The following is a 26,295-nucleotide window of genomic DNA, read 5'->3' as shown; positions in this document are numbered from 1 at the left end:
CCCTGAATGGTGTAACTAGGAAAACCAAGATTCCCACAGCCAGGTAGACTCCAGGGGAGAAATATATAAGCAACTTTGGGACTTGGGAGGACTGGGACACTGTTTCCAGGGTCTAGGCAGCTGAAGTCCCACTGCTCAAGAAGGGTGTCAGATGTGGGGTATATCCCTGGGAGACTCAGCACAGGGACCGGGATCAGTCACTTCCCAGACATAGGGGGCTAAGCAGCATGTGGGATCCAGCAGTTGGAGCCCATCACAACAAACCAGTGCCCATTTGGAAACCAGAATTGGACCAGTTTGTGACTCCAGGGTGTTAGCAGGTGGCTGTCCCACCTGGTTACTTAACATAGCAAACACACGCTGCATATGGCCCATACTAACCCCAGTCTTGGACCACTGCAGTCAGTACAACTTCAGGAAGAAGAGCATCCTATTGATTCCTCAGCATGGCTTCTGGTCAGCTAATATTGCTATGGGGGAGTGTCACCAGATGGCACTGTCACACATAGCCTTACAATTTATTTTCCCCAGTGTTCAGTCTTTGAAGCCACCATTGTTGGTTTTGTGATGCAGTTATTTTCTTTCCAGATGTGCTGCTCTTTCAAGCAGCAAGAGAATTTGCTCTTTGCTTTTATCTTTTTAAATCACATCAGTTCCGGGGGGCAAAGCAGCTCCCTGGGAACTGGGTATGGGTGTTTGGGCAGAGTTTACAGAAAGAACGGATTGTCTGTCGTGCCGTTTTGTCCACCTCTGTTCCAGGACTGGTGCATATAGCGCAGGGGATGAACAAGCTACACTAAGAAAATACCCACTGATTCTGTCTCACTTACTTCTCCTCTGATAGGAAACCAATTTACAAGGTTCTGACACCAGCTATGGCCAAGGGGCAGTAATATTGAAAAGGTGCATTTCAACTGAGGTCACACAAAAGGCTTTCCATGTCAAAACCCTTCCTAGCAAAGGGAATTTTCCATGCAGCTAGTGGATACGAAGGAAGGTTAAGTATACAGAATAAAACACTGTCACGTTAATATGTGCTAAGCAAATTGATTCAGAGTCCAATCTACCAATTCTGCCCCAGCATTTGCTAGTCCCTGATGAGCCATGTGTAAATCAATTGTGAAAAACACTGCAAGTGGGTCAATTCCATGGTAGTATTGGATATCTGCCGGAAAGACTTAAATATGCCAGCTCTCTAAGGGTTTACAGTCATCCTAGTGGGAAGAAATGTATCCCCTCTTGATCCTGTGGCAAATGAAAACCAAAAAACTAAAAATCTAAGCCAGAGAATCCCAGATAAAAAGGACCCTTTCAAGATTTTGCTTCTGTGATAAAAAGCTGGTTGTCTGGTTCTGTCTCTGTCTAGTTCTGCAGTGGGGCCTGTCATGCTAGTGTCTGAGCCTCCCACATATTAATAGATTTATTCCCATAATCCCCACTGGGCAGGGAAGCATCATTAGCCCCACTTTACAGATGGGGAAACTGAGCACCGAGCAATGAAGTGACATGCCCTAGGTCACACAGGGAGCCAGGATTTGAACTCAGGTCTCTAGAATCCCAGTCCAGTGCCTGACGCACGAGCCTGTGTTTAGAATTTGGTTTTCTTCGTTCCCCTGGCTTCTTTCTTCAGTTCCTCTTTCTTGCTCCTTTTCTTTCTTGCTCTGAAAACAAAGGGAGAAGAGAAGAACAAAAGCATCAAACAGCTGGATCATTAAAAGCAACAATTAATAATTAATGACTCTTTGTCCTTTCATCCAAGGCTTGTGTAAAGTGTTTAAGATCTGTCCTTCTATCCATCCCCATACACACCTCCTAGCTAGCTAGCTATCCAACTATCGCCATGCATACACACCCCAGTCATCCCAAACACCCCAGCTATCTATCCAGCCATCCCCATACACATCCCTCTATCCATGCACACACACACTGCATCCATCTATCATACATTCACACACCTGTGTCCATGTACACACACTCTCTGGCTCACACACATACACTCATGCTCAGACACACACAATCTATCCCACGCCCAGCCCCCAGCCCTCACACAGTGCCCATCGTACCCACCTGTCCTCCATCTGCTTCATCGTGTCGGCTAGTGGGACCCCCAAGGTCTCTGGTAAGCAATTGACCAGGATTCCAGCTGTGATGGGCACTGCCCCGAACAGGAGCAGGGGCAGGAAGGAGACAAAGGCCTGAGTCATCTGCACCATGGGGGCTGCCACCGCTCCCAGACGAGCCATCATGTTGGTGACCCCCAGCCCTGTCTGCCTGGGAAGAAGGGGAAGCCACAAAGAATTGAGAAATTCTATTAAGGGTGGATACTTTATACAAATGAGCAGATGGTCTAATTTGCATATTTTATGAATAAACAACTGTTTATTTGCATAACCCCCTTGCAGTCAAATCAATTCATTCCCACTCCAGACCCATCAGTTCTCAGCTCCACCTCCCCAATGGATACATAAATACATCACTGGCTCCCTCCCTCCATCAAGATCTGCCCCAGGCACAGCTCCAGGGCTCCCCCAATGGGACACTAAAGCAGCGCTTGAGACCCCAGGCGGGGGAAGCTGAAATCAGGAGTGTCCCAGCCAAATGGGGAGGTTCAGCAGGATTTGCCCCAGCAGGACCGGAGGGTGCAGACGAGTGGAGACACCCACAGAGCTCAGCCATGTCCCAGCTGAGGAGGGACTGGAGCGACTAGCTGAATGAGGAGGGAACCTCAGGGAGGGACATCTTGTACCTGAGCAATGGGACTGGGCCTCAGGGAATCATTCCTCACCATGTGGGGGGGATTAGCTTGAATATCCCAAGTCACTAGAACCCGGGAGGCCTGACTCCCAACCCTGCTCCCTATGCTTCAGGCAATGCTGCCTCCATTGATGCTGTCCAGCAGAGGGTGCCACCCCACTCACCTGATGACGGTAGGGTAGAGCTCAGTGGTGTACAGGTAGGAGCAGCTGGAGGAGGAGGAGAAGAGCCCTTTTCCCAAGACAGTCAGGGCAATCAGCAGCACTTCCATGTCTAGAGGGAGCGAGGGGAAGATGACCCAGAATGCATCAGGCTGAGAAGAGCCTACATCCCAATTTTTGCTCTGGAGGTGCCTGTCACTAACTCAGAGACCCAGCATTGGGTGATGGGCAGCCCAGGACCAAACCCACCACGCTGGGGCTGCACGGCACCATAGCTGGGCAGGGGCACTGGTCGCTTACCAGTCCCCTGGGGCTATAATCTCGGCCACTGGCTGAACCTCCTTCCCACTCCCAAAGCCACCGCAGCTTCCACCGCACCATCACTGGCTCGGTTTCCTGCACAGCAGGGAGGACGGGATACCAGGCTGGATGGACCCATTGGTCTGATATGAGATGGCAGGAAGTGGGGGCTACTGGGCTGGCCAGGCCCATGGGTCTGATCTGGGTGGGGCTGGTGAAGCCCGGGGCAGCGGGGAATGCTATGCTGACTTGGCTGAACGTGCTTGACTCACCCTGCGGCACGGGGATGCTGGCCAGGATGAAAAGTCCCCCCAGGAACAGGCAGGCGGCCTGTGTGAGCCGGCGCCCCAGGCGGTTGGCGGCCACGGCCACCAGCATGCGGAAGGGCACGTCCGCAGCGCCAAAGATCAGCTGCACCAGGAAGATGCTGATGCCCCCGAAGCGCTGCAGGTCCAGAGCCAGGTGATAGAAAGAGAAGCTGTTGGAGAACCTGCCGGATGGGGGTGGGGAGAACTGGAGTGAGAGGGGCTCAAAGGGGGAGTGACTGTCTCCCAGCCCCATTCCCATCTGTTTGTCTCTCTCTCCCTCTTCGATCTGTCTCTCCCCCTCCTCTGGTCTGTCTGGTTCTCCCTCCCCATTTCTATCTGTCTTTGTCTCCAGCTGCTCGGGTGTGGTGAGGGGGGGAACTTTCCTGTTCACATGGGTGAATCCCCACAGGGTTTTAGTGACACCCACATTTACTTCTAGGGGGTTCTCCCCACTGAAGAAACTCCCTGCCCCATGACAAACCCAGCCACTGGGGGACCAAAGCAAAGTTGAGCCTCCCCCATACCTCCTCTTAGCTTAAATCAGTGCTGTGGGGATAAACACTCTGCTCCCATCCTGACCATGGAATTCTCTGGGGGGCTAAGCAGCATGGGGACTAGAACTCGGATCTTCCTGCCATCTAAGCCCAGAGGAATCCCCCTCAACAAGAGGCAATGGTGCAACCACCCTCCCCAGTCAGTTCATCGCACTAGTATTGTTAGCCGGGGGATACAGATGGGGGCAAGGGGAGCCCCTTACCAGGCCAGCATAAGGCAGCAGGTGATCCCACGCATGGGCGCTGTCTGGAACAGCTCCAGGGCAGAGTGCCGGGAGGGCCCCAAGCTCTCTTTCTTCTGCTGCATTTCCAGCTTCAGTGTCTGGGGAGGGAGAGAAAGTTGGAGCTGAGATCAGCATGGAGAAATCATACCTCCTCTCCAGAGGGGGGATGGGCAGAGCCAGGGAAAGAGAACCCTGGGGCTTGACACCCAGCCCCTTCATCTCTAACCACTAGACCCCACTCTCCTCCCAGAGCCAGGCATAGAATCCAGGAGTTCTGACTTCTAGCCCCACCCCTCTCTAGCCACTAGACCCTGCCAGGTACCCTGTGCCCCTCACCTCCAGGGAGATGCCCTCCCCGTCCAGCTTCTCGCCGTTGATCCAGGCCACCCGTCGCAGGTTCCTCAGCGCCATCTCAGGCCTGTGCTTGACGATGAGCCACCGTGCGGACTCTGGGATCCACCTGGGGAAGGGAGCAGTTGGACCTGGGCTCAGAGAGAGAGATAGAGGGGAGGGCATGGTGCCTGCTGAAGACCGGGCACTCACGTCCCCTGGACTCTGGGCAACAGATCTGGGATTCTGTGCTTCCCTGCCAGTTGGTCTAGCCAAATGGAGACCCTGTCAGAGGGGAACAGGGTTGCAGAGTCTCCATTTGGACCAGGCGACAGGCTACCACTGCCATGGGGTGTGGGTCCCCTCTGGGCTCCCAGACACAGGATCCTGCGGCTCCTGAGCCCATAATGCCATCCCTTCCTGGAGCCATGGCTCCCTGTGGATGTGTGGTCCCCTGCCCCTCACCCCAAGGGCACCTACCAGCTGTAAAGGAAGAAGAGGAAGAAGGGCGCTGAGGATGCCAGCTGCAGCTGGCGCCAGTCACGGATGGCGTATGCCAGTCCAGCCAGGACCAGCTGGCCCAGCGTCAGGCTACAGGTGAGGACGGTGGCCACCATGGTCCAGGACTGGGATGGCATCCACTCCATGGCTGGGGGCAAGGAGTAGAGTGAGGTGCAGCACCCTCCAACCTCAAGCTGCCTGCCCAACTTTGGGGAGTGGGGCTCAACCCTGCACCCTTCTGCACTGGGTGGGCCCAGGATGGGGCAGTGTGGGGAGAGCTGCCCCCTATGCACCCACACATAGACCCTGCCACCAGGACCCCCATAAACACTTCCGTCCCCTCCGCAAATAACCTCCCTCACATTCCCCCCTCCCACACAGCCCCCCAAAAATTCCACAGTTCCTCTCACACAAAGCCCCCATCACAGCTCCCCCACAGCCCACACCTCCAGCCCCCCCACAAACATCTCCCCTTATGCACACACACCCCACTGTCCCCCCATTCTTCACACACCCACACCCCAGTACCCTAGGTCCCTCACACTCAGCTCCCCCATGCCAGCTCCCCACCCCCAGCCCTTCCCCCACTCACTCAGGCTGATGCTGTTGAGGATGAAGCCCGCAGTACCCGTGCCGCTGAGGAAGCGGAAGGCACAGTAGGCTACCAGGTTGGGGGCGAAGGCGGCGCCAGTGCCCATCACACCCACCAGCAGCAGGGACCAGAGCAGCAGTGCCCGGCGCCCCAGCCTGCAGCAGGGGAGACAATACCATTGGAGAAAGGGGGGATATGGGCTGAATGGGCCCATGGGGCTGATCTGGGGGGGGCAATGGGGGGGATACTAGGCTGGATGGGCCCATGGGGCTGATGCAGGGGGGATAACAGTTTGGATCGGCCCATGGGGCTGATTCATGGGGGGATACCAGTCTGGGCTGATCCGGAGGGGACGGGGGATGGGAGGGAGGATGCTAGGCTGGATGGGCCTGTGGGGCTGATGTGGAAGGGGGATACCAGGCTGGATGGGTCCATGGGGCTGATGTGGAAGGGGGATACTAGGCTCGATGGGTGCATGGGGTGCTCCTGGGGGGCAGGGAAGGGGGATATTGTTTTACTCACCTATCCGCCAGGCCCCCGTAGACCAGCGCTCCCACCAGCACCCCCGCCATGTAAATGGACTGGGCAAAATCCTTGAGATCCTGCTGGCCACAGACCAGGTGCCACTGGGGAGAAGTGGGGAGAGGGGTGTGAATTCAAGGATGCCCCATGGCACCCTGCGCTGCTGGGCAAAGGGCTGACTGCATAGTCAGATGGGCTCCAGGGACACAGCTGGCACAAAGGGCCAGGAACCACACCTATGTCTCCAGTGCCCACCTGAGCTACCTGAGCCCTGGCTAGTATCTGAACCCTGGCAGCACTCAGGACAATCAGCAGCACCTCCATATCTAGGGGGAGCGAGGGGAGGACGACCCAGAATGCATCAGGCTGAGAAGAGCCTACACCCCAATGCTACTGTACCATCTGAGCTCACCTGTACCCACCTGGGCCCACTTGGTCAGAGCCCAGCTTGGCCATCCTAGCTGTTCCTCCTGTCAATCCTCACCAGCGCTATTCCAGCTGCCCCTGCTGTCCATGCCCACCTGTGCCACCCAAAACCTCCCTTGCTGTGCATGCCCACCTGCAGCTCCCATGCCCACCTGAGTCCTGTGACCCCCATATCTTGTGCCCAAGCCTGCCAGCACACATGCCCTTCAAATGCTCTCTGTCCCTTTTATGCCCTGTTGATTCCAACTCACTCCCTTGTGCCACCCACTGCTGCCAACAAAGCCCTTCTCCCTGCCTTGGCCCGGCGCTGTCCATGCAGCCAGGATGAGCTGAGTTTCCACTGCCCCGCACAAGGGCTGGGGGGACAGGACAATGTCCCCGTCTGTGTCCCCCTCCCTCCCCCAAATCTGGAGTCTGGAATGATGGGTGAGGCCTGGACCAGGGGATCATGGGTTGTTCCAAGCGGGTTACTGTGTAACCCAGCTGGGCATGGGGCAGCTGGCAGCACGACATGTCATGGGTGAGCTAAGAGCAGGAAAAGGGATTGGCACAGGATCCACGCCAAGGAAAACACCAGGACTGTCATCCATTATCCCAGCTCTCAGAGGGGTGGCTCAGGCTGAATTTCTGCCACAGCAGGCCCCTGTGGGCTGGCAGGAGGGGCACAGAGGCACAGGCCCTTGGGCAGCACCAGGAGGGGTGATGCTAAGGCAGAGGCGCCATCTTTCGGGGAGGGATACTAAGTCTCCCGCCCCTTGTGTAGGGACTGGCCAGTGCCCACCCTGTAGAGCAGGACTGAGCCCGAGTGCGGCCCTCCTAGAGATGCTCCATGGCACACCAGCCCCTGTTGAGGCCCCCCCATTCCCTGCAGCACAGCACCCCGTAGCACTGCACTGGGGTACTGGAGTCAGCACTGCCTGCAAGGGGGCAGTACCCCCTACTGAGGTCCCCCCTCACTCGGCTCCCTGAAGCACAGAGCCTCTCGGTGCCACGCTGGGGACAGCACCAATGCAGAGGGGAGAGTACCCCCTGCTGAGCCACCCAGCTGGCTCCCTGTGACACGACATCCCTTACTGCTGGGGTCAGCACTAAGAGCACCCCCTAGGGAGCCACCTCCCTTCTCCCTGCAGCAGCACAATCAGTGCAGACTCCATGGGAAAAGCAGCTCTAGTGAGCCCCCCACCTGGCTCCCCAGAGAAGCTGGGCACTCCTTCAGATCCTCCCAACTACTGAACTAGCTGGGCCTTGCTTAGGTGATGAAACCTCCGAGGGGGCATCTCAGGGTCTCACTGAGTCATCATGGAGCTTGGCCAACCAGGCAGCCTCCAGGCTAGCTCCTCCCACCTCCAGTTGGCTCAGAAGCCCTGCCCTGTGTCACCTCCTGGCTGGTGTTGACTGCGCAGTCAATGCAAGGGCTCCTTCCAGTGAGTCAGGGCAGCACAGGGGTCCCTGCACCACCAGGCTGTGAGCACCCCCCTTTGCTCCAGGCCCTGCCAGGTCACAGCCTTGGTCCTGGTCTACAAAGGCATTCATGGATCAGATCATAGCTACAGCGGAGACATCTCCTCCATGTAGGGCCAGCCAAGGGAGGGAGCTCCTGGAGGGCCAGGGCGACCACAAAGCCCAGGCTAGCTGCCACAGAGATAAGGCGTGGTTCAGGTCTAGGGGAGAACTTCCAGAGGACATGAAGCTAAGCCACAGCCTGATAGCCCCACTGCTTGTTAGATAACGCTTTACCACCAAACTGATCCAACAGCCCCCTACATCAAGCACAGTCTGTATGTTCCCAAGAGGAAGGAGAGCCAGAGATGCCATGTAGTACAGTAGGCACCTTACTATGCCAGTCTAATGCATGAGACAGGCTCAGATACTATGGTGAGAGCACAATACCGAGGGGGTGGGGTGGATGGATGGATAGGTGGTTAGATGGGGACATAGATAGATGGGTAGGTGAATGGACAGGTGGTAGGTGGAAGGATAGATAACCAGCCCATGATGTTGTCACAGCTCTAGGTCCCCACTCCCCTGAAATGATCCCTCATGCTCCCCTGGCACTGTACCTCAGTGATGATAGTGGAGTTGAAGACACTCCTGTCGTACACCCACCCATCCAGGCAGGGCTCAGTGGCGTTGGTGCTGGTTCCATTGGGGGCCAGGAGCTGCCACTGTGGGGTGCTGAACCGCAGGCACCTGTCTGGCTCCTGGTTGTCATCCATAGGAACATAGATCTTCAGCAAGTCTCCTGTCACCTCTGTGGTGTCATTGTCTCCCACCGGGATGTAGCACCAGTGCCTGGGGACAGCAGCTGTGAAGTTCTGCAGGAAGTTATGGGAGGCCACCATGAGGAGAGGAAGGAAGACCAGGGTGACGAGGATGGTTTGGAACAAGCCCATGCATTGCTCCTTCTCCAGCTGGACTCCAGGGGCCATGGAGGCTGTGTGGAAACCTCTTCCTGACTGCCTGGTTGCTCTTCTTCTCCAGAGCCCCTGGCTCGTATAGCAATAAATCTATCTGTCCTAGCTTGGCCTTTGGCCCTGGTAAATCTTTGACCAGCATCAAGGGCAGAGTCAGGTAGGAGGCTGAGAACATGGAGGAAGTGGGGAAGGGAACAAGGTCCAGCAGAGGACATACTTCTCAGAAGCATTACTCATCTACTAAGGTGCGGGGGGAAGGGAGGAGGCGAGTAGCCAGGTCACAAAATGGGAAATGGGACACAGACCCTTTCCCCTCTGGGGGGTGCTCGCACCAATCCAGTCCCAGGGTGGGGTGCTAGCTTGGTAGGGACGGTGGGGAATGGGATACTGGGGCATTTCCCTCTAGGGCTCGTGTTCCTATTCGCCCCCATGACTAACAGTCATTCCCAGGTGATGGCTCACGTGGTCAGAAGCTGTGGAGTCCACTTCATCCCGCTCCAGTTACCCCACATCACGGACGCTTCTGAGACCATGTGGCATTAACGAGCCACGGAAACCCAGTGGGCTCCCCTGGGCCTGGGTGGGCAACAGACAGGAGTGTTGCATTTGGTAAGAGAGGATTTAGCCAGAATGGGAGCAGACCCCTGTCACAGCCTTCCCCCTGCCTGGCACTGAACTTTGTGGGTGGGTAGAGCCTAGACACCTGGATTGAGAATGAGTGAGGTCCTGTACCAGGCCCGGCACAACCCCGACCGAGATCAGGGCCCCATGGTGCCACATGCTGCACAGACCCCGACCAAGATCAGGGCCCCATGGTGCCGGGTGCTGCACACACCCCGACTGAGATCAGGGCCCCCATTGTGCCGGGTGCTGCACAGTGAAAGATCGTTCCAGTCCGGAAGAACTCACAGTCCAAACAGACAAAGAATGGATTATTCTCCCTGTGATGGGTTGGACTCCACGTCCAGGATGCCACTTGATATGCTGGGGTTTCACTGAGCCCACCTGTTCCACCAGCCTGGGCTTCCTCACCCTGTCCTTGCTATGCTAGGCCCTCAAGTCTTCTCTAGCACACACACAAGTAAGGCCACACGCAGCTGCAGACACAGACTGAAATCAGCTGTGTGGGAGGATTCAGGTCAGGACTTTATCCAGCACTCACGTGCACACTTCCTTTTGGGGTGTAAACCCAAAATCATATTGTCTTTCATTGTATAGAGAGATCTGTACAGCCTAAGCTCATAAAAATAGTCCCCTCCCTCAAGGGAGAGGGAGATATGCACAGCTTTCCCACCCTGATATGAATTGCACAAACTGGGTTTTGAAATAATAAACTTATGTCTTGTTTAACTACAAAAGGTAAATTTTAAGTGACAATAATAACAGAACAAACAGAACAAAGCAGATTACCTTAGTAAATAAACAAAAAACGCAAACTGAGCTTAACACACTAGATAGGTAGGATATAAATTAGCAAATTCTTACCCTGAGTGATAAACAGGCTGGCAGATTCTTCAGGCACAAGCTGTTTTGGCTTTCCCAGGATTTAATACACAGACTACAAATCCTTCTAGCCTGTGACCATCACTTCCCACAGTTCAGTCTTTGTTCCTCAGGTGTTTCCAGGTGTGTTGTTGTAGGGAGAGTGAGGTCCCCCCATAATGTCATTTCCCCCCTTTTATATCTTTTTCCCACTTACTGGAAAGCTCTTTTGCTGTGACCTGGGTCAAACCGTTCCCATCGTGTAGTGTTATCTCTGAGAAGTTTCTATTGTAGCAGTTCCTGGGGCAATCCTTGTGCTTATCCTCAATAAGCCATTAACATGGTTTGGCCTTTTTACTGTTGTACCTGAAAGGCTGCTTGTGGGTGTTTTCAACCTCACAACATGTTTCAGTAACACATACATAGCCAAGCTTCAGAACTTCACATACAACAATAGCACATACAATCCGATGAGATATTACTGTCTAATGGATCAAGACTTTTAGAACGATATCTCACAAGGCTTACTTTGTACAAAACATATCCTAATTACATGACAGTGGTGAATATTGGGGTGCCAGGGTGTCACATTGGGCACTCCACATCAGTGGCCCCTTTTGTTCAAGTCATTGCCCTATCGGCCAGCCCGCATGCTGCCGAGCAGCTTGGAGCTCTGTTCCTGTGTGGCAGGCCACCGCTGCTTCGCTTCTTTTGGCGCTCTGCTCTGCTTTGCATCCACAGCACTCAGCTGGTCACATTATTTCTCCAGATGGCAGCCCTGGGTGTGTGTATGGGGGTGAGGGGAGTGCAGTATCTCTGCAGGCAGGGGGCCCTTCCTGTACCCCCAGGAGGGATCTGGGCCAGGAATGCCCCTGCAGGCACCAGCCCAAGGAGATCTTCCAGTTCAGGGCCAGCCCAATAGAAAACTTGGGAGATCATCTGAAATCATCCTGGATAAGACCCACATGCACTTCTCATCTTCCCCTGCAGCCTAAACTGTGGGTCTGTTGATCTATCACTGCACATCCCTCTTCTCTGCCTTACCCCAGCCACTGGGGCACCCCCTCTGCCCCTCCACCCACCATCCCTGGGTGCCCCCAACCTACCCCTCCCTAGCTCTACACCCATCCACCACTGGAGTGCCCCTCTCGGCAGCCCTGCTAATCCACATAGATTGGTGATTACTGTCTGGGATGATCAGAACAGGAGATTCACCTGGTATCCAGGGCTAGATTGTCCCCTCCAGTCTTCCCCCTAGGATCTCCTACCACAGCACAGGGGTAATACAGGGGTGCTCATATCACCAGACACCCTTCTCCCTTCTGCTAGTAGCCATCACTTGACATAGCTTCTTTAGGTGTGGAAACTGCTATGCACATGGTCCCCAGTACCCGTGCAGTAGCCTGCCTGGCTCTGACCCGCATCACCTCCATGTGGGGAGAGTGTGGTGAATCATGGGAAAATGCAGTCTATCCAGGGAGCCCAGTCTAGAGGAGAATGAGGCACTCAAACTACATTTCCCATGATGCACCAGTCAGGGATTCCCAAAATGCATTCCCTTCCCATCTACAAGAGGGGAGATCATGGTGCATCATGGGAGATGTAGTTACCAGGGCACCCATCTCACAGAGAAGGCAGGAGCAGGAGGCTGCCAAACTATATCTTCCACAAGGCACTGCAGTGGCATTTCAGAATCCAAATAATTAGATTTTTGCTGAAAATATCAACACTTTCTGGAGAGAGAAACATGCTCCCCGCCCGTTTCCAGAGGAGCTCCAGCCCTGACTCTATGGGGTGGTTGGTGTGCAGGGATCAAGGACATGGAGCAAGGGGAATTTTTTAGTGTGGCTGATTTATTTACAAAATGTACAGAAGACCACAGGAACGAGTGCAGGAAATCTCACCTAGGCACCCCCACACACACACAGATCCTGTCCCTGCTGCCTGGGGGCTCATACCCCACAGAGAGGGGTCACTCCAAACTCCAGCCCCATTGGTGAATGTTACAGATTGGATCCAACCGCCCCACCTCCTGTACAGCCTAGCTGAGCTACTAGCTGCCCCCAGCCCCCTGCACCTAATGGGGAGCCATCGACACCTTCAGAGCCCCCAGGCCCTTCTCCCCACTCTGCTCAATTTGCCCCAAGAGCATCAGTTCAGCCACAGGATCCAATCCAAGCCCAGCTTGGTAGTCGCTCATCAGCAGCTATGAAATCTGTTGGCTGGGTCTCAGCTCGCAGCAGGACAGAAACCTGCATCTCATGAATGGGCCACAGATGCTGTAGCAGGGTGGGTGTCAGGCCAATATACATCACCAGGAGAAGCCAGTTCACAGCCCAACCAGGCCAAAGGAAGGAGCGAGTGTTAGGCCAATACACAAAACCTGGGGGAGCCAGTGACAGCCCGGGCCAGTGACAGCCCTGCCGGACCAGAGGGAGGAGCGGGTGTCAGGCCAATATACACCAGCAAGGGGAGCAGGTACAGTCACACCTGGAAAAGTTGTTTAGGGAGGTGTCTCCCTGCTCTGTCCATGCCCCACAGGCTCCCTGCATGTGAGGCGTAGGGCCCCCCACTGTGGGGCAGCTCAGTGACACAACTCAGAATCCCCCACCCCCCATTTGCCCTGTCTCTTTAAGGGGGCTGATTCCTAAGTTGCAAAGGGAACAGCAGGTGGTTCCTCCTTTCACGTGGGCCTTTTGGTGCAGCCTGCACCTGTGCATTGGGGGGCCAGGACTGGGGGTTTTGGGTGGCAGGGAATGCTGCTCAGATCCTGGTTGAGTGGACAATGTGAGCCACAGTTTCCCTGGCGGGCGTCTCCTCGCCTTTCCTCCTGGCTCTGGAACAAAAGAGGGAGGGTGTGAAAAGGATGGAAAGGGCAGGTGGGAAAGGATTGACAAGCAAGGAAAAGGTTTGCAGGGGGAAAGGGCAGCAGGAGATATACCCCAGCAGCCTGTGAGTCACACCTGTCCTCCACCTCTTCTATGGTGTCCAGCAGGGGGACATTGTGCATCTCTGGCAGGAAGCAGGCCGCGATGCTGGACACGATGGGAGCCACCCCGAATATCACCAGCGGCAGGAAGGGAAATTGCTGCCCGGCCACCAGCACCACCGGGGCCACCATGCCACCCAGACGAGCCATCACAGTGGTGAAGCCAGTGCCTGTCTGCCTGCCAGACACAGCATGCTCTGAGAGACTTGTAACAATAATAACATGCCCGGCACAGAGATGAGGCTGCCTCTGGGGTGGAGCACAGAGGCTGTTGTTACAGGGAGCCCTTGCCCGGCACTGCGGCAGCCATCTCTGGGGTGGGTCACAGGGGCTATTTATACAGAGATCCCTCACCCAGTGCTGAGATGCACCTGCCCCTGGGGAGGGGCACAGGGGTTGTTTATACAATCAGAGAGATGGGGAATCCCAGTCCTGATTTTACCTGACAGCAGTTGGGAAGAGCTCTCCCCCATACAGGTAGGAGCAGACAGAGGAGGCAGCCAGGCATCCTTTTCCCAGCACCACCAGAGCCAGTCGCACCATCAGCATCTCTGGAGAGGGGAGAAATGGGGATGTGGAACTGACCTTTCTGGAGATCACAAAGCCCCGTGCAGATTTTAGTCACTGCGGTCCCATGTCACAGCTGCCACATGAGCCATGCAAAGTATCACGGCAGCATTTCACAGTGGGAAAAATGAGGCATGGGGCTGCACAGGTGAAGTGGCTTGTCCAAGGCAGAGCCATGAATAGAATCCAGGAGAGCTGACTCCCAGCAGCCCACTCCGTTCCAATCACCAGACCCCAGTCCCCTTCCAGGACTGGGGATAGAACCCAGGAGTCCTGACTCCCAGCCCCACCCTCCCACTCTAACCCCTGAGCCGTCTTTCCTGAAGGTCATGGGACAGGAGACTCTTGGCAGAGCCATGTCACAAGGGCTTCCCCCACTTCCCAGCTCAGTGGGACCAACCTGGCTCCCATCACTGCTGGAAGCTGAATGGGCTGAGAACCTGGAGCTCCAGGGGGCTCCTTACCTCTGGGCACAGGGATGTTCCCCAGGAGAAAGACTCCGGCCAGGATGAGGGAGCTGGCCTGGATGGCTCGGCGCCCAAAGTAGCTCAGCGCCAGGGCACAGGCCATCTTGGCCAGGATGTCAATGGCCCCAAAGAATGTCTGCACCAGGAAGATGTCCAGGCCAAAGGCTAGCAGGTCCATGGAGAGCCCGAAGTAGGCCAGGTTGGTAGAAAAGCTGCAGAGCAGAGCAGAGATGGGTAAGAGGGCCGGGCAGGACTCATAGGCAACATGGAGAGCTCAGCCAGGTTGTGACATCAGGGGTAGAAACAACCCATCCATCCTCCTAGATACAGCTGCGTCCACCCCTCCCCTGTCCATCCTCCTAGTGTGGCAAAGTTCCTTGTTCGCCTCAGCAGGATCAGTTCTTTTTAGCCTTGGAGACACAGGTTTGGGCAAGGCAGTCTGTCTAGGTAGCACAAGGTCAGGCTACATCTTTCCTCAGTCAGTCCCTCGTGCCTGTTTTCCTTTCCCTTCTGGGGAGGGAATGCAGCCTCCCTTCCTGGAAAGGTTCAGTGTCTTGCTGCACTGTTGTATATTGAATCATTGTATATCCAGCCTACTGTTGTATATTGGATCATTGGCCTGATCCTGTCCAAAATTCCTGAGAGAGGGCCCCATTTGTCCAAACTCAGGGGGATCTACCTCCTTCTCCCACTCAAGGAAAACCTTGGGGAACTAGGTCCAGTGACAGGGTCATCGATCTCCGGCCCAGTCCCGCTGTCCGTTGGGCCAACTCTTTTCCCTACAAGCGTAGATTTCTGGTACTGGGCCAAGATTCATTCCCTTCCCCTCATTTTAACCGCCCTCCGTTCCCTCCGAGTCTTCCTGGGCTTTCCAGGCGGAGAGAACAAATCCTGGGCAAATTCATGGAAGGCTGGGGGGGTTAACTATTGGGGCCATCTCCTGGATCCTGGATTCATTATTTCCTTCCGCCTCCTCTCCAGGGAGTAGACTATCAAATCCTGGGAATTCTTGTCCGATGAAGACTAGGTAGGGGAGATAAGGAACTACTCCCACCGTCACCTTAGTGGGGTTTCCGAGAACTTCTATTTTTACGGGGATGGTCGGGTAGTAATTAACATCCCCATGCACACAGGATATTCCTGAGCGCTTGGCCCAGGATAGTTAGTCTTGCCCAACCAGATTTCCTGAGGCCAGCGTGATCACACTTCCTGAGTCCACTAACGCGGTGGTCTCTATACAATTCATCTGAACGGGGCGAGTGTATCTATGAGGGACCTTCACAACCCCTACTAGATTTATTAGATCACATGGTCCTCCTATATCTCCCAGTTCGCACTGCATGGGCTCTTCTAGATTCAGGCATTGGGCAGCGATATGCCGCAATTTGCCACATGCATAACATCAGTACCTGGCTTGGGGTAGCCCCCTATTTTTTGGGCTGTTGGGCTTTACCCCCCGAGCCTTTCTCCCCCAGTCCTCAAGTCTCTCCGGGACTTCCGGCTGTTCTTCAGCCTCCTTCCTCCCCTCCATAGTCCGGCCTGGCGCTATGGCAAACTGGGGCCTCAGCGCAGAGACTTGTCTCCGATTCTGGTGCCTTCCTCCCCGGTGGTCCGAGAAAGTTCTTGGGCTGCTAGGTGTCTCTCTATGAGGGAAACTAGTTCATCATAGGAGGAGGGATCATTTTGGCAGACCCACCCTCGTATGTCCGGCAGCAACCGCCTCATGTACCTGTCCAACACTAGGATTTCCACAATTTTCTCCGGGCCGTTGTTCTCGGGGTGGAGCCACTTCCGGGCGAGGTGGATTAAGTCAAATAGCTGGGACCTCGGTGCTTTGTTGTTCCGGTATTTCCACTTGTGGAAGCGCTGGGCCCTTATGGCTGGCGTCACGCCTGACCTTGCCAGGATCTCCGCCTTCAGTTGGGAGTAATCCATAGCTGTTTCTGTTGTCGTCAAAATAGGCCTTCTGGGCCTCCCTGCACAGAAACAGAGCCAGGATACCTGCCCACTGGTCTTGGGGCCAGGCGTCCTGCAGGATTGTCCTCTCGAAGGCGAGGAGATATGCCTCGATGTCATTGTCCACGGTCATCTTCTGTAAATAGTTGCTTGTCTGCAACGGCTGGGCCCCCTGGGGGGCCATGCCTCAGCATGGTCAGGGCTTTTAACTGGTTCACCACTTCATTCAGGGTGGCTCGATCTTGGGCTGCCTGGTTCATCAGTAATTGGTTTATCTCCTGCTGGACTCACACTGGCTCCTGCTGGGCAGCCATCTGTACCCTGGTAGCCTCTTGTTGGGCCGCAGTGGCCTGTACCAATGCCTTCACTACATCCTCCATTTATTTGTTTGTTTGTTTTTTGGGGTGATTTACTCTGACCTGAGATGGCTTGCCACAGAGCCTCACTCGCTTATCCCACCGCTCACACCATGTGTGGCAAAGTACCTTGTTCGCCTCAGCAGGCTCAGTTCTTTTTAGCCTTGGAGACACAGGTTTGGGCAAAGCAGTCCGACTAGGTGGCACAAGGTCAGGCTACATCTTTCCTCAGTCAGTCCCTTGTGCATGTTTTCCTTTCCCTTCTGGGGAGGGAATGCAGCCTCCCTTCCTGGAAAGGTTCAGTGTCTTGCTGCACACAGCCTACTGGCAGCTTCCCTGTTTCTCTCACTCCTCCACCACCTTTCCTAACAGTGGAGGGTTTAAAAAGGTCTCAAGCAGTTGGAGTCAGCTGAACCTAATTGGTTCTCTAGGAATCCCTTTTCAGCTGAACCTTATTAACCTATGGTTACCTCTCGTCAGTGGATAGGGAGGGGCCTTTTAACCTTCTGGGACTGATTACTACACTCCCCCCCCGTTTGTAGTGTTTGTCCTGGGTTTACTACACTAGATACATCTGTGTCCACCTCTCTCCCATCCATCCTCGTATATACGGCTGTATCCATCCCTCCCCCCATCCATCCTCCTAGATACATCTGTGTCCATCCCTTCCCTGTCCATCCCTCCCCCCGTACATCCTCCTAGATAAATCTGTGTCCATCCCTCCCCTGTCCATCCTCCTAGATACATCTGTGTCCATCCCTCCTCTGTCCATCCTCCTAGATACATCTGTGTCCACCCCTCCCCGTCCATCCTCCTAGATACATCTGTGACCACCCCTCCCCGTCCATCCTTTTAGATACATCTGTGTCCATCCCTCTGCTGTCCATCCTCTGAGATTCATCTGTGTCCATCCCTCCCCATCCATCCTCATAGATGTGTCCTTCTGTCCATCCCTCCACCTTTCCTCAGAGATTTAGCTGTGTTCATCCATCCATCCACCCATCTTCACAGGGATACCTGAGTACCTCTGTCCCTCCATCTCCTCCTTAGGTCCAGGAAGATGTATCTGTGTCCATCCATCCATATTACTAAATCCTAGATGTTCGACTATCCATCCATCCCTCCCTCTCCCCATGGATCCTCTTTTCCTTAACTGTCTATCACCACAGCTGACCTTCTATCCAGTTCAACACTACCCCTCCACCCTGCACCATCTAGCTGTCCCCTGATAGGTACCCTTATCCCGTGGTAGATGTATGGCTCTGTCCATCCCCTCCGGGGTGCGGAAGGGTCACTCCCTGGTGCTGGAGGCTCTGAGCCCCAGGCTGGCCAGGCAGAGGGCCCTTACCTGACACTCATAAGACAGCAGGAGATGCGTCTCATGGCCGGCGTGTGGAAGAGGCCCAGGCAGGAGCATGTGCTTTTCCCAGGGAGGCTGCCCCCCACCTTCTCCACCATCTAGGAGAGAGAAGGTGGCTCAGCAGTGCCCCAGCCACTCAGGGCCCCAGGCGAGGAGGAGGCTGCACACAGACTCGCCCCTTCCCTTGGCCCCACTCGCCCAGCCCAGGACCTAGCCAGCCCCAGAGCCCCATCCCCCATCTTGGCCTCAGCTGGGAGCCTCGCAGGGCTGAGGCTGGAGGCAGGAGCTCAGCACGAGACCCCAACCATGGCCTCTGGCCTTGGCATCTACCCTGGGAGCCTGGGCACTAGGAGAGGGTAATGGGGGAAGGGGGCAAATCCCAGCCCTGAATGTTGGGAGAGGGCCAGCCCCAGAGCAACAGATTGAGGAATGGAGGGACAGACGGCTGTGTGTGGGGAGGAATAGATGGAAAGGTGCATGTGGGGAGGGAGGGATGGAAGGACGGATGGGCCGGAGAGAGGGAGGGACGTGTGTGTGAGGGGAGGGAGGAATGGACGGGTGTGGGAGGGAGGGAGGGATGGACAGGTGTTTGTGGGGAAGGAGGGACAGAGGAAGGGTGTGTGTGGGGAGGGAGGGATGGATGGATATGTTTGGGGAGGGACCGAGGACAGGTGTGTGTGGGGAGGGAGGGATGGACGGGTGTGTATGGGTAAGGAGGGATGGACAATATGTTTGGGGAGGGACCGAGGATGGGTGTGTGGGGGAGGGAGGGATGGACGTGTGTGTGTGTGGGGAGGGAGGGATGGACAGGTGTTTGTGGGGAAGGAGGGACAGAGGACGGGTGTGTGTAGGGAGGGAGGGACAGAGGACGGGTGTGTGTAGGGAGGGAGGGATGGACGATATGTTTGGGAAGGGACAGAGGACGGGTGTGTGTGGGGAGGGAGGGATGGACGGGTGTGTGTGGGTAAGGAGGGATGGATGATATGTTTGGGGAGGAACAGAGGACGGGTGTGTGTGGGGAGGGAGAGATGGATGGGTATGTGTGGGTAAGGAGGGATGGACGATATGTTTGGGGAGGGACCAAGGACGAGTGTGTGTGGGGAGGGAGGGATGGACGGGGGTGTGTGGGTAAGGAGGGATGGACAGGTGTTTGTGGGGAAGGAGGGACAGAGGCCAGGTGTGTGTGGGGAGGGAGGGATGGATGATATGTTTGGGGAGGGAGGGATGGACGGGTGTGTGTGGGTAAGGAGAGATGGATGGATATGTTTGGGGAGGGACCGAGGATGGGTGTGGGGGGGAGGGAGGGATGGACGGGTATGTGTGGGGAGGGAGGGATGGACAGGTATGTGGGGGAGGAAGGGACGGACACATGAGTGTGCACAGGACTGGCTGGCTGGAGAGATGAAGCCCTTTCAACCCTAGATGGGTTAAGGCCCTCGCCCCGTGTGACATGCACCTCTTGCCCTCACGCCTTTGCCCCCCCATCTTCATGCCCCACGAAGGAACTTCCACCCCCCTCGCTGCCCCCACTGTGTTTGGGGTGGGGGCTCCTCTCTGGACAAGACCCTGCCCCCTTTCAGCTTTCCCAGCTCCCGAATCCATGCAGGTGAGGAAATGGGCCAGGTGCCAACCCAACTGGGGCCTCCCCAAGGACCTCTCATCCCCCTCGCCAGGGCCAGCTCCAGCTGGGTAACAGGGCTGGGACATGCTGTACCCCTAGGGGTCAAAGGGTATCAGCTCACCTCCGGGGAGATGCTGTCCCCAGCCAGCTGCTTCCAGTTGATCCGGGCCACCCGTTGCAGGTTGCTCAGCGCCATTGCAGGCCTGTGGTTGACAATGAGCCAGCGTGCGGACTCCGGGATCCACCTGCAGAAGGGAGGAGCCAGGATTCCACTCAGACAGGGCTGATCCCTGGGGGAATCTCAAAGAGCTTTGCTGTCAGTTCTTCAGCCCCCTGTTTTATGGAGGGGGAAACTGAGGCATGGGGGGATGTGATTTGCCCCCACCAAGGTCACAGAGTTAAGCAGTGGCAAGGCTGGGAATAGAACGCAGTCCTCTCCCCTGCTCTTACCACTAGACCCCACTCCATTCCCAAAGCAGAGAGTAGGACCCAGGAGTCCTGGCTCCCAGCCCCCTGCTCTCACAACTGGACCCCACTCCCCACCCAGAGCAGGGGATATAACCCAGGAGTCCTGGCTCCCAGCCCCTTGCTCTCGCCACTGGACCCCACTCCTCTCCAAGGCCCTTCTGAGGATAGGGGACTCATCAGGCACAGAGGAAGAAGATGAAGAAGGGGGTGGAAATGGCCAGCTGCAGCCAGCGCCAGTCCCGGATGATGTAGGCCAGGCCAGCCAGCACCACCTGACCTGCTGTGCTGCAGTAACTCAGCCATGTCACCACCAGGGCGCGGGACTTGGTGGGGACCCATTCCAGACCTGGGCAGGGGCAGAGGGATGAAACATCTGAGCTGGGGGGTGACTCCTGAGCCCCTTTCTCAGACCAAGCCCCTCCCCACGCCCATCACTCATGGGCCTCAGCCAAGGCCAGCCTTGGGGACAGGGCAGGCTCATTTCTGTAGCCCTTTCAGCCTCCCTATTCGAGCCTCCCACAGTTAGGGCCAGCTGAGATATTCCTGCTAGGAACTGGGCTGAGACATAGCAAACTCATTGCATGTTATGCAATGGGACACTGGATGGGGAAGGTCCCTAGGCATCATTAACCTGGATTGGAACTGGTGCCCACTATGGGGAAGGGCCCCATATCCCATTCCTCACCCTCTTAGGCCAGCCAGTCCCTCTGCTCTGGGGCCGGATTGGAGCCAGTGCCCGTTGGAGAGGAAAGGCCTCATATTCCACCCCCTGAAGCCAGCCAGTGCCCCGACTCTAGAGCCAGATTGGAGACAGTGCCCAGTGGAGCAGACAGCTCTGTATCCTGTCCCCCCACAAGCTTGTTGGTCCCCCTGCCCTGGAACTGGATTGTAGCTGGTGCCTCCTAGAGGAGAAAGGCCCTGTCCCATTCCCCTTGCCCTGGGGATACTCACTGAGGCAGATGTAGTTGAGGAGGAAGCCAGACAGACCGACCCCACTCAGCAGGCGGAAGGCACAATAGGTGAGGAAATCTGAGGATAAGGCAGCCCCGGTTCCCATGACAGCCACCAACAGCAGAGAACACAGCAGGATGACCCGCCGCCCAAACCTGCATCACAGAGGGGAGCTTTCAGAGTAAGACCCCAGAGAGAGCAACACAGCTCTCACATGGCAGACTGTTCACCTGCGGTACTCACGGCCACAGGAAACTGCAGCACTCCATCAGGCATCTGTGATTGTTTGGAGTCAGTAACTGACAGCTGATAATCACTGATCAACAGCAACTGCCCCAGCTCACTGATCATTACTGGTAAATAATTGATCATCGAAACAAGTGACCAGCACTTGATCCCTGATCATCGATAGCCAGTAACTTGTAACTAACCAAGCTTGGCCATACACTTGATTCCCTGGCATTTCTCGCTCTGTCTGCAACACGATAATCTTTGAGTGCTGCGTCTGATCCAGCCCAGAATTTCAGGGAATGTTCCAGGCACCAATTGCTAAAACCCTATGGGGAATTTGGGCACAACTGGAAGAGGGAAATGGAGGGTATCCGGAGCCCCAGCAGCACTTTAGCAGAGCCACAGCCTCAAGCACCCGAGTTCAAAAAACTGGTTGAGGGCATCAATTAATGAACTAGCAACTTGACAGCACTCCATCTCAGCTCTGCCAATCCTCCCAACAGAGTGTAACGGGGGGGGGGGGGGGCAGAAATGACATCTCCCAGACAAATAACAATGGGGGAGGGTAGATAAGGGAACATGGGGGGAAGGGGGTGTGCCCACAGTCCCTGGCACTGGGGGACAATGGGTGACCCTGGCATGAGGCAGTGGTAGGGGGCTTGCAGCGTGTCCCTGAACTAGAGGGGGCTGGATGCAGCAGAGGGAGCTGTGCAGGGGCTGGAGGGATGCAGGGTGTGTACAAGTGCTGGGACAACAGAAGCAGCAAAGGGTGGGACCCCTTGTCAATAACCAGCCCTTGCTAACGCCTGTTGGCTGAGTGCTGAGCGCCGATCAGCTACGGACGTGTCTTCGCTGACAGCCGGGGCTGACACCCACAACCCATGGTTAACAGGTGGTGCTGGGGAGCTGAGCATCAATAACCGGCCAGTGACAAGTGAGGGGTAAACCACTTGCAAATGTAGGGTGCTTCTCAACCCAGGGAGTGTTTCCATGCGTCATGGAATGACCTAGCATTGGACCATGCATCTGAGCCAGGGCGGCGTGGGCGGAGGGGCACTGGGCTGGATGGGCCCATTGGTCTGATCCAGGGGTGGGTGGGTAGAGGGGATACTGGGCTGGATGGACCCATTGGTCTGAGCCAGGGCAGCAGGGAGAGGGGATCTGATCCAGGGTGGGGGATGTTAGTTTCAGGGGACGCCCCCGCCTCACCCACCTGTCCGAGAAGACTCCGAAGAGGAGGGCTCCAAGCAGCACCCCTGCCATGAACAGCATCTGTGCCAGCGCCGGGAGGGGGCCCAGATCACACACCAGATCCCACTGGCAGACAGACGGAGAGTCAATGCCCACAGAGACAGGGTGTGGCACCCCCAGGGGGCCCCCTCCCAGTCAGTGGTTTGACCTGGGGGACTGGAACTCCATAGCCATGTATCCCCCAGCACCCAACCTTCCCCCACACCCTTCTCTGGCTCCCTCCCCAGCTCTCCCCATCCTCTCTCTCCCCTACCGTCCTCCCAGTTCCCATCCCTCTTTATCCCCCACCTCCCCTCCCCTCTCTCCCCACAATCCTCACTCTATCCCCTCCCCCTACATGGGTCCCCCCATCCCTGCCTCCACTCCATGGCTCTGCCTTGGGGCAGCGGAGAAGAAAAGGGGCTATGAGCCATACCTCAGTAACGATGGTGGAGGAGAAGGTGCTGCGGTCGTAGTACCACCCATCCCGGCAGGGCTCTGTCTCACTTTCCCTGCCCAGGAAACCATTGGGTCTTGGATGCTGCCCATGGATGCCCGCCAAGCGACAGTACTGCTCTGGGCTTGGGTCCAGGGAGAGCCCCCCATGAGCTGCAGTGCTGTTGCCCACCCAGCTGGCATTGGTGCCTGGTGGCAGGGGGCAGCACTGGTGCTCAGGGGAGACAGCACTGAAGTTCTGCACCAGGTTGTGGCTGGCAATGAGGAGAGCAGGTGCAGTGAGCAGCAGGACACAGAGGAGCTGGAAGGGACCTGCACTGCCCACCTTCTCTAGGAGGTCTCCAAAGGCCATGGCTGGGGGGGTGGCAGGGACACCAGATGGTGGGGGAGATGGGCACAAGCCCCTCCTGGGGTGACTGCAGGGAGAGACGGGCGCCTCAAGGGAGAGACAGACACAGGCACCCGCAGGGAGAGATGGGCACAGGTTCCCTTAAGGAGCAGCTTTTCCCAGTTCCTGGATGCCTTATATACGGAGCAGAGGGGAAGGTGGGGAGAGAGGTTAACGATTGACTCCTGCCATGTTATGCTGCTAACCCAGAGTGCCCTCCCCTCTTCTCCCCACAATTAGAGGCAGCTGCTAACAAGGAGGAAGCTGGCATACAGGCACGGGGTAGTGGGCACTGGAGATTGGGAACTGGGATCCAGGGCTGGGATTGAAGAGAGAAGGCTGGCGCCAGACTGGGCACAGCCACTGGGGACCAGGCACTGCCTCTGCCCTGGCACTGGGGACCGGGCACTGGTTCTGCCCCAGGCACTGGAGAGCAGACACTGGCACTGCACCCAGCACTGGCTCATCCCACAACAAGCTGGCACTAGTCACAGACCCAGTCAAGAGTGTTACTAATGATGCAGAGTGAGACAATTCTGGGGTGACCTGCCCATCTCTGCTCCCCACACCCATCTCTCCTGGGTGGGGTGGGGGAACCTTTGCCAATGTGCCTCACATGTGCAACAAGCTGAGTCAAGTCTCAGCCCCTGCCAGGAGTCCTGGCTTTGCCCTCATTTACCTTTCTACATCTCTGCCCCTTTAGCCTTCTAAACCCCATAACCCTCTTCTATCTCCTCCACACCCCCTTCACCTCACATCATCCCTTTAAAGACACATCCACCCAGCAAACAACTTTTCTTCCTATCCCCCGCCCCACATCCTTGATCCAAGGGGATTGGGTCTGGCCACCTCCCCCAGGTGTGAGGCCCAATCCCCCCTTCTTACATCAGAGCAGCACATTTAGGGTTAATCATTACCCTCCTACTGGATTCACACACCAACCCATTTCCTCTGGGAATCAAGATCACTCCCCTGACCCCCAATTTGGTGCCTTCAGTTCCGCTACTCAGTCACCTATTGCTGAAGTTTGGCCTCCACAGCCTGGTCCATGCATCCACTTCTCATCCGGCCAAACCCCCTTGTTTCGCAATGAGAGGGAGAGGGGTTCACCTATGGGGGGGTCCCCCTCAATATCAGCCTCCGAATGTCACAGTGTTAGTGGTGCTAAGCAAGGGGCCAAAGAGCTAGCCCCACGGTGGGTAGAGAGAGGGGGGCAGATGGATTGAGACCAGGCAAACTCATCACACACTGAAGGGGGCAGTCCCCAGCAGGAATCCAGCTCCAGGGAGAGAGGCTGAGACGTGCCATAGATACATCACATGCTAGGACGGGACTGGCCCACAAATCCTCTGGCAAGGGCTGGTATATCTCATTCCACCCACACACCCAGCCTCACCCCTGAGCCTCTCCATGGCAGGTGCCCAGGGCTTACCTGTCTGCCCCTGGCATTGCACCCTGCAATACCCTCTCCCTGTCCCTCTGAGCTAGGCCCAGAGCTGGGCTGGGTTACCAGCACCCTGTAGTCCCCACGTATCCCAGAGGACACCCTCTCCACCCATTTAACCATCCCACTGTGGCAACAATTCCCACCCGCACCAGCTGCCCCCTGGTAGGCACAGCAGCATGTATGTGGGAGTTCCCATGTGCGTGCACACACATGTGCATATGCACATGTGTATACATGTATGTCTGAGTGTGTGCACATGTGTGTATGCGCATGTGAAGCAGTCACTAGGTTCACAAAGCGATGCTCTCACCGTGGGTGCTGGAGATTGGAGGAATGGGGTGGGGGGCTCCAGCAGCAACAATGGGGGAGGGACAGCAAGGATGGTGTGAGGTGGGGGTGTCTGGAACAGAGGTGACCTTGCTGTCAGAGTCTCAGCAGGGGGCTGCTCTAGCTCAGGGGATGGGGAGTTTGGGGGGACACAGCACTTGCCCCCCTCCTGCAGCCCCCCTGCACTACTCCACTGCCTTGCCCGGTGGGGCCCAGCCACCCACCAGCCCCTGTGCTATCTCTATCCTCTGGCCTGACCACTCTCCCTTCACCTCCCTCATCCATTAGCCATAAGACACTTAGGAGCCCCAAATCCCTGCTCAGCTCAGCCCACAGCACCTCCCTCCTTGCTGGAGACAAGTTCAGCCACAGATAAAGCCATGGTGTGGACCCAGCTTGGTGGCAGCCAGGGCTGGCTCTGTGTGGAGGACCTGCCCTAACTCCACAACCCAGCCCAGGGCTGGGGCCCCAAGACAAGGGGGAACTGTTCTGTAGCCCTAGAAAGTGGGATTCAATGTGTATCCCCAGGCAGTGCTATGTCAGGCCCACGGGCCCCTCCAGCCCCATATCTACTTCCCTGCCATCCCTAGTCACACCCATGGGCCCCCCCAGTCAGCTATCCCCCATCCCTGCCACCCCGGTCACACCCATGGGCCCCTCCAGTCAGCTATTCCCCCCTCACTGCCGCCACTGGTTTCACCCACAGCCCCTCCAGTCAGCTATCCCACTTCTAAGAGTCTCCTAATGCAATTCTACTCCATGTGACCTACTCCAACACACTGCAACATGGTGCAATTTAATGTGACAGCCTCCATCTCAATTCAAGGGCTACACTACTTCTCCTGTCCCTCTAGTGCAGTGCAGCCCCTTGCATTTCAAGGAGATGCTGTGCACTGCATGCAATTGCAGCCAG

The 26,295-nt window shown here is 56.2% G+C and overlaps 2 protein-coding genes across 2 annotated transcripts; both read right to left on the bottom strand.

The window, feature by feature from the left end:
• Nucleotides 1–1,033: 1,033 nt before the first annotated feature.
• On the bottom strand, nt 1,034–9,167 carry LOC119858754 (solute carrier family 22 member 6-B-like). Its single transcript, XM_038410088.2, has 10 exons — nt 8,733–9,167; nt 6,247–6,350; nt 5,725–5,879; nt 5,112–5,280; nt 4,638–4,761; nt 4,281–4,399; nt 3,488–3,705; nt 2,919–3,027; nt 2,068–2,271; nt 1,034–1,661 (listed from the first exon to the last, which is right to left on the bottom strand). Exons 1-10 carry the CDS (start codon nt 9,099–9,101, stop codon nt 1,589–1,591), a joined length of 1,644 nt encoding a protein of 547 aa, XP_038266016.1. The 5' UTR covers nt 9,102–9,167; the 3' UTR covers nt 1,034–1,588.
• Nucleotides 9,168–10,408: 1,241 nt separating this feature from the next.
• Nucleotides 10,409–23,699, bottom strand: LOC119858450 (solute carrier family 22 member 6-like). The gene is made up of 10 exons (XM_043519166.1): nt 23,201–23,699; nt 22,748–22,851; nt 21,304–21,458; nt 20,530–20,698; nt 20,006–20,129; nt 18,252–18,361; nt 14,589–14,803; nt 14,000–14,108; nt 13,532–13,735; nt 10,409–13,404 (listed from the first exon to the last, which is right to left on the bottom strand). The coding sequence occupies exons 1-10, from the start codon at nt 23,570–23,572 to the stop codon at nt 13,332–13,334; spliced, it is 1,635 nt and encodes a 544-aa protein (XP_043375101.1). The 5' UTR covers nt 23,573–23,699; the 3' UTR covers nt 10,409–13,331.
• Between the last annotated feature and the right edge of the window lie 2,596 nt (nt 23,700–26,295).

This window comes from Dermochelys coriacea, chromosome 7 (genome assembly GCF_009764565.3).
Source record: "Dermochelys coriacea isolate rDerCor1 chromosome 7, rDerCor1.pri.v4, whole genome shotgun sequence".
Taxonomy (NCBI): domain Eukaryota; kingdom Metazoa; phylum Chordata; order Testudines; family Dermochelyidae; genus Dermochelys; species Dermochelys coriacea.
This window is presented reverse-complemented; position numbering and strand designations above follow the sequence as displayed.

Coding starts and splice junctions, on each gene's coding strand:
- LOC119858754 (XM_038410088.2), bottom strand. CDS start 9,101: ATGGCCCCTGGAGTCCAGCTGGAGAAGGAGCAATGCATGGGCTTGTTC. Junction 5,880..6,246: donor TACGGGGGCCTGGCGGATAG/GTGAGTAAAACA, acceptor CCCCTGCTGCAG/GCTGGGGCGCCGGGCACTGC. Junction 3,028..3,487: donor CAGCATCCCCGTGCCGCAGG/GTGAGTCAAGCA, acceptor CGCTCCCTCTAG/ACATGGAAGTGCTGCTGATT.
- LOC119858450 (XM_043519166.1), bottom strand. CDS start 23,572: ATGGCCTTTGGAGACCTCCTAGAGAAGGTGGGCAGTGCAGGTCCCTTC. Junction 20,130..20,529: donor ATCTTCTTCCTCTGTGCCTG/ATGAGTCCCCTA, acceptor TCCCTTCTGCAG/GTGGATCCCGGAGTCCGCAC. Junction 14,109..14,588: donor GAACATCCCTGTGCCCAGAG/GTAAGGAGCCCC, acceptor TCCCCTCTCCAG/AGATGCTGATGGTGCGACTG.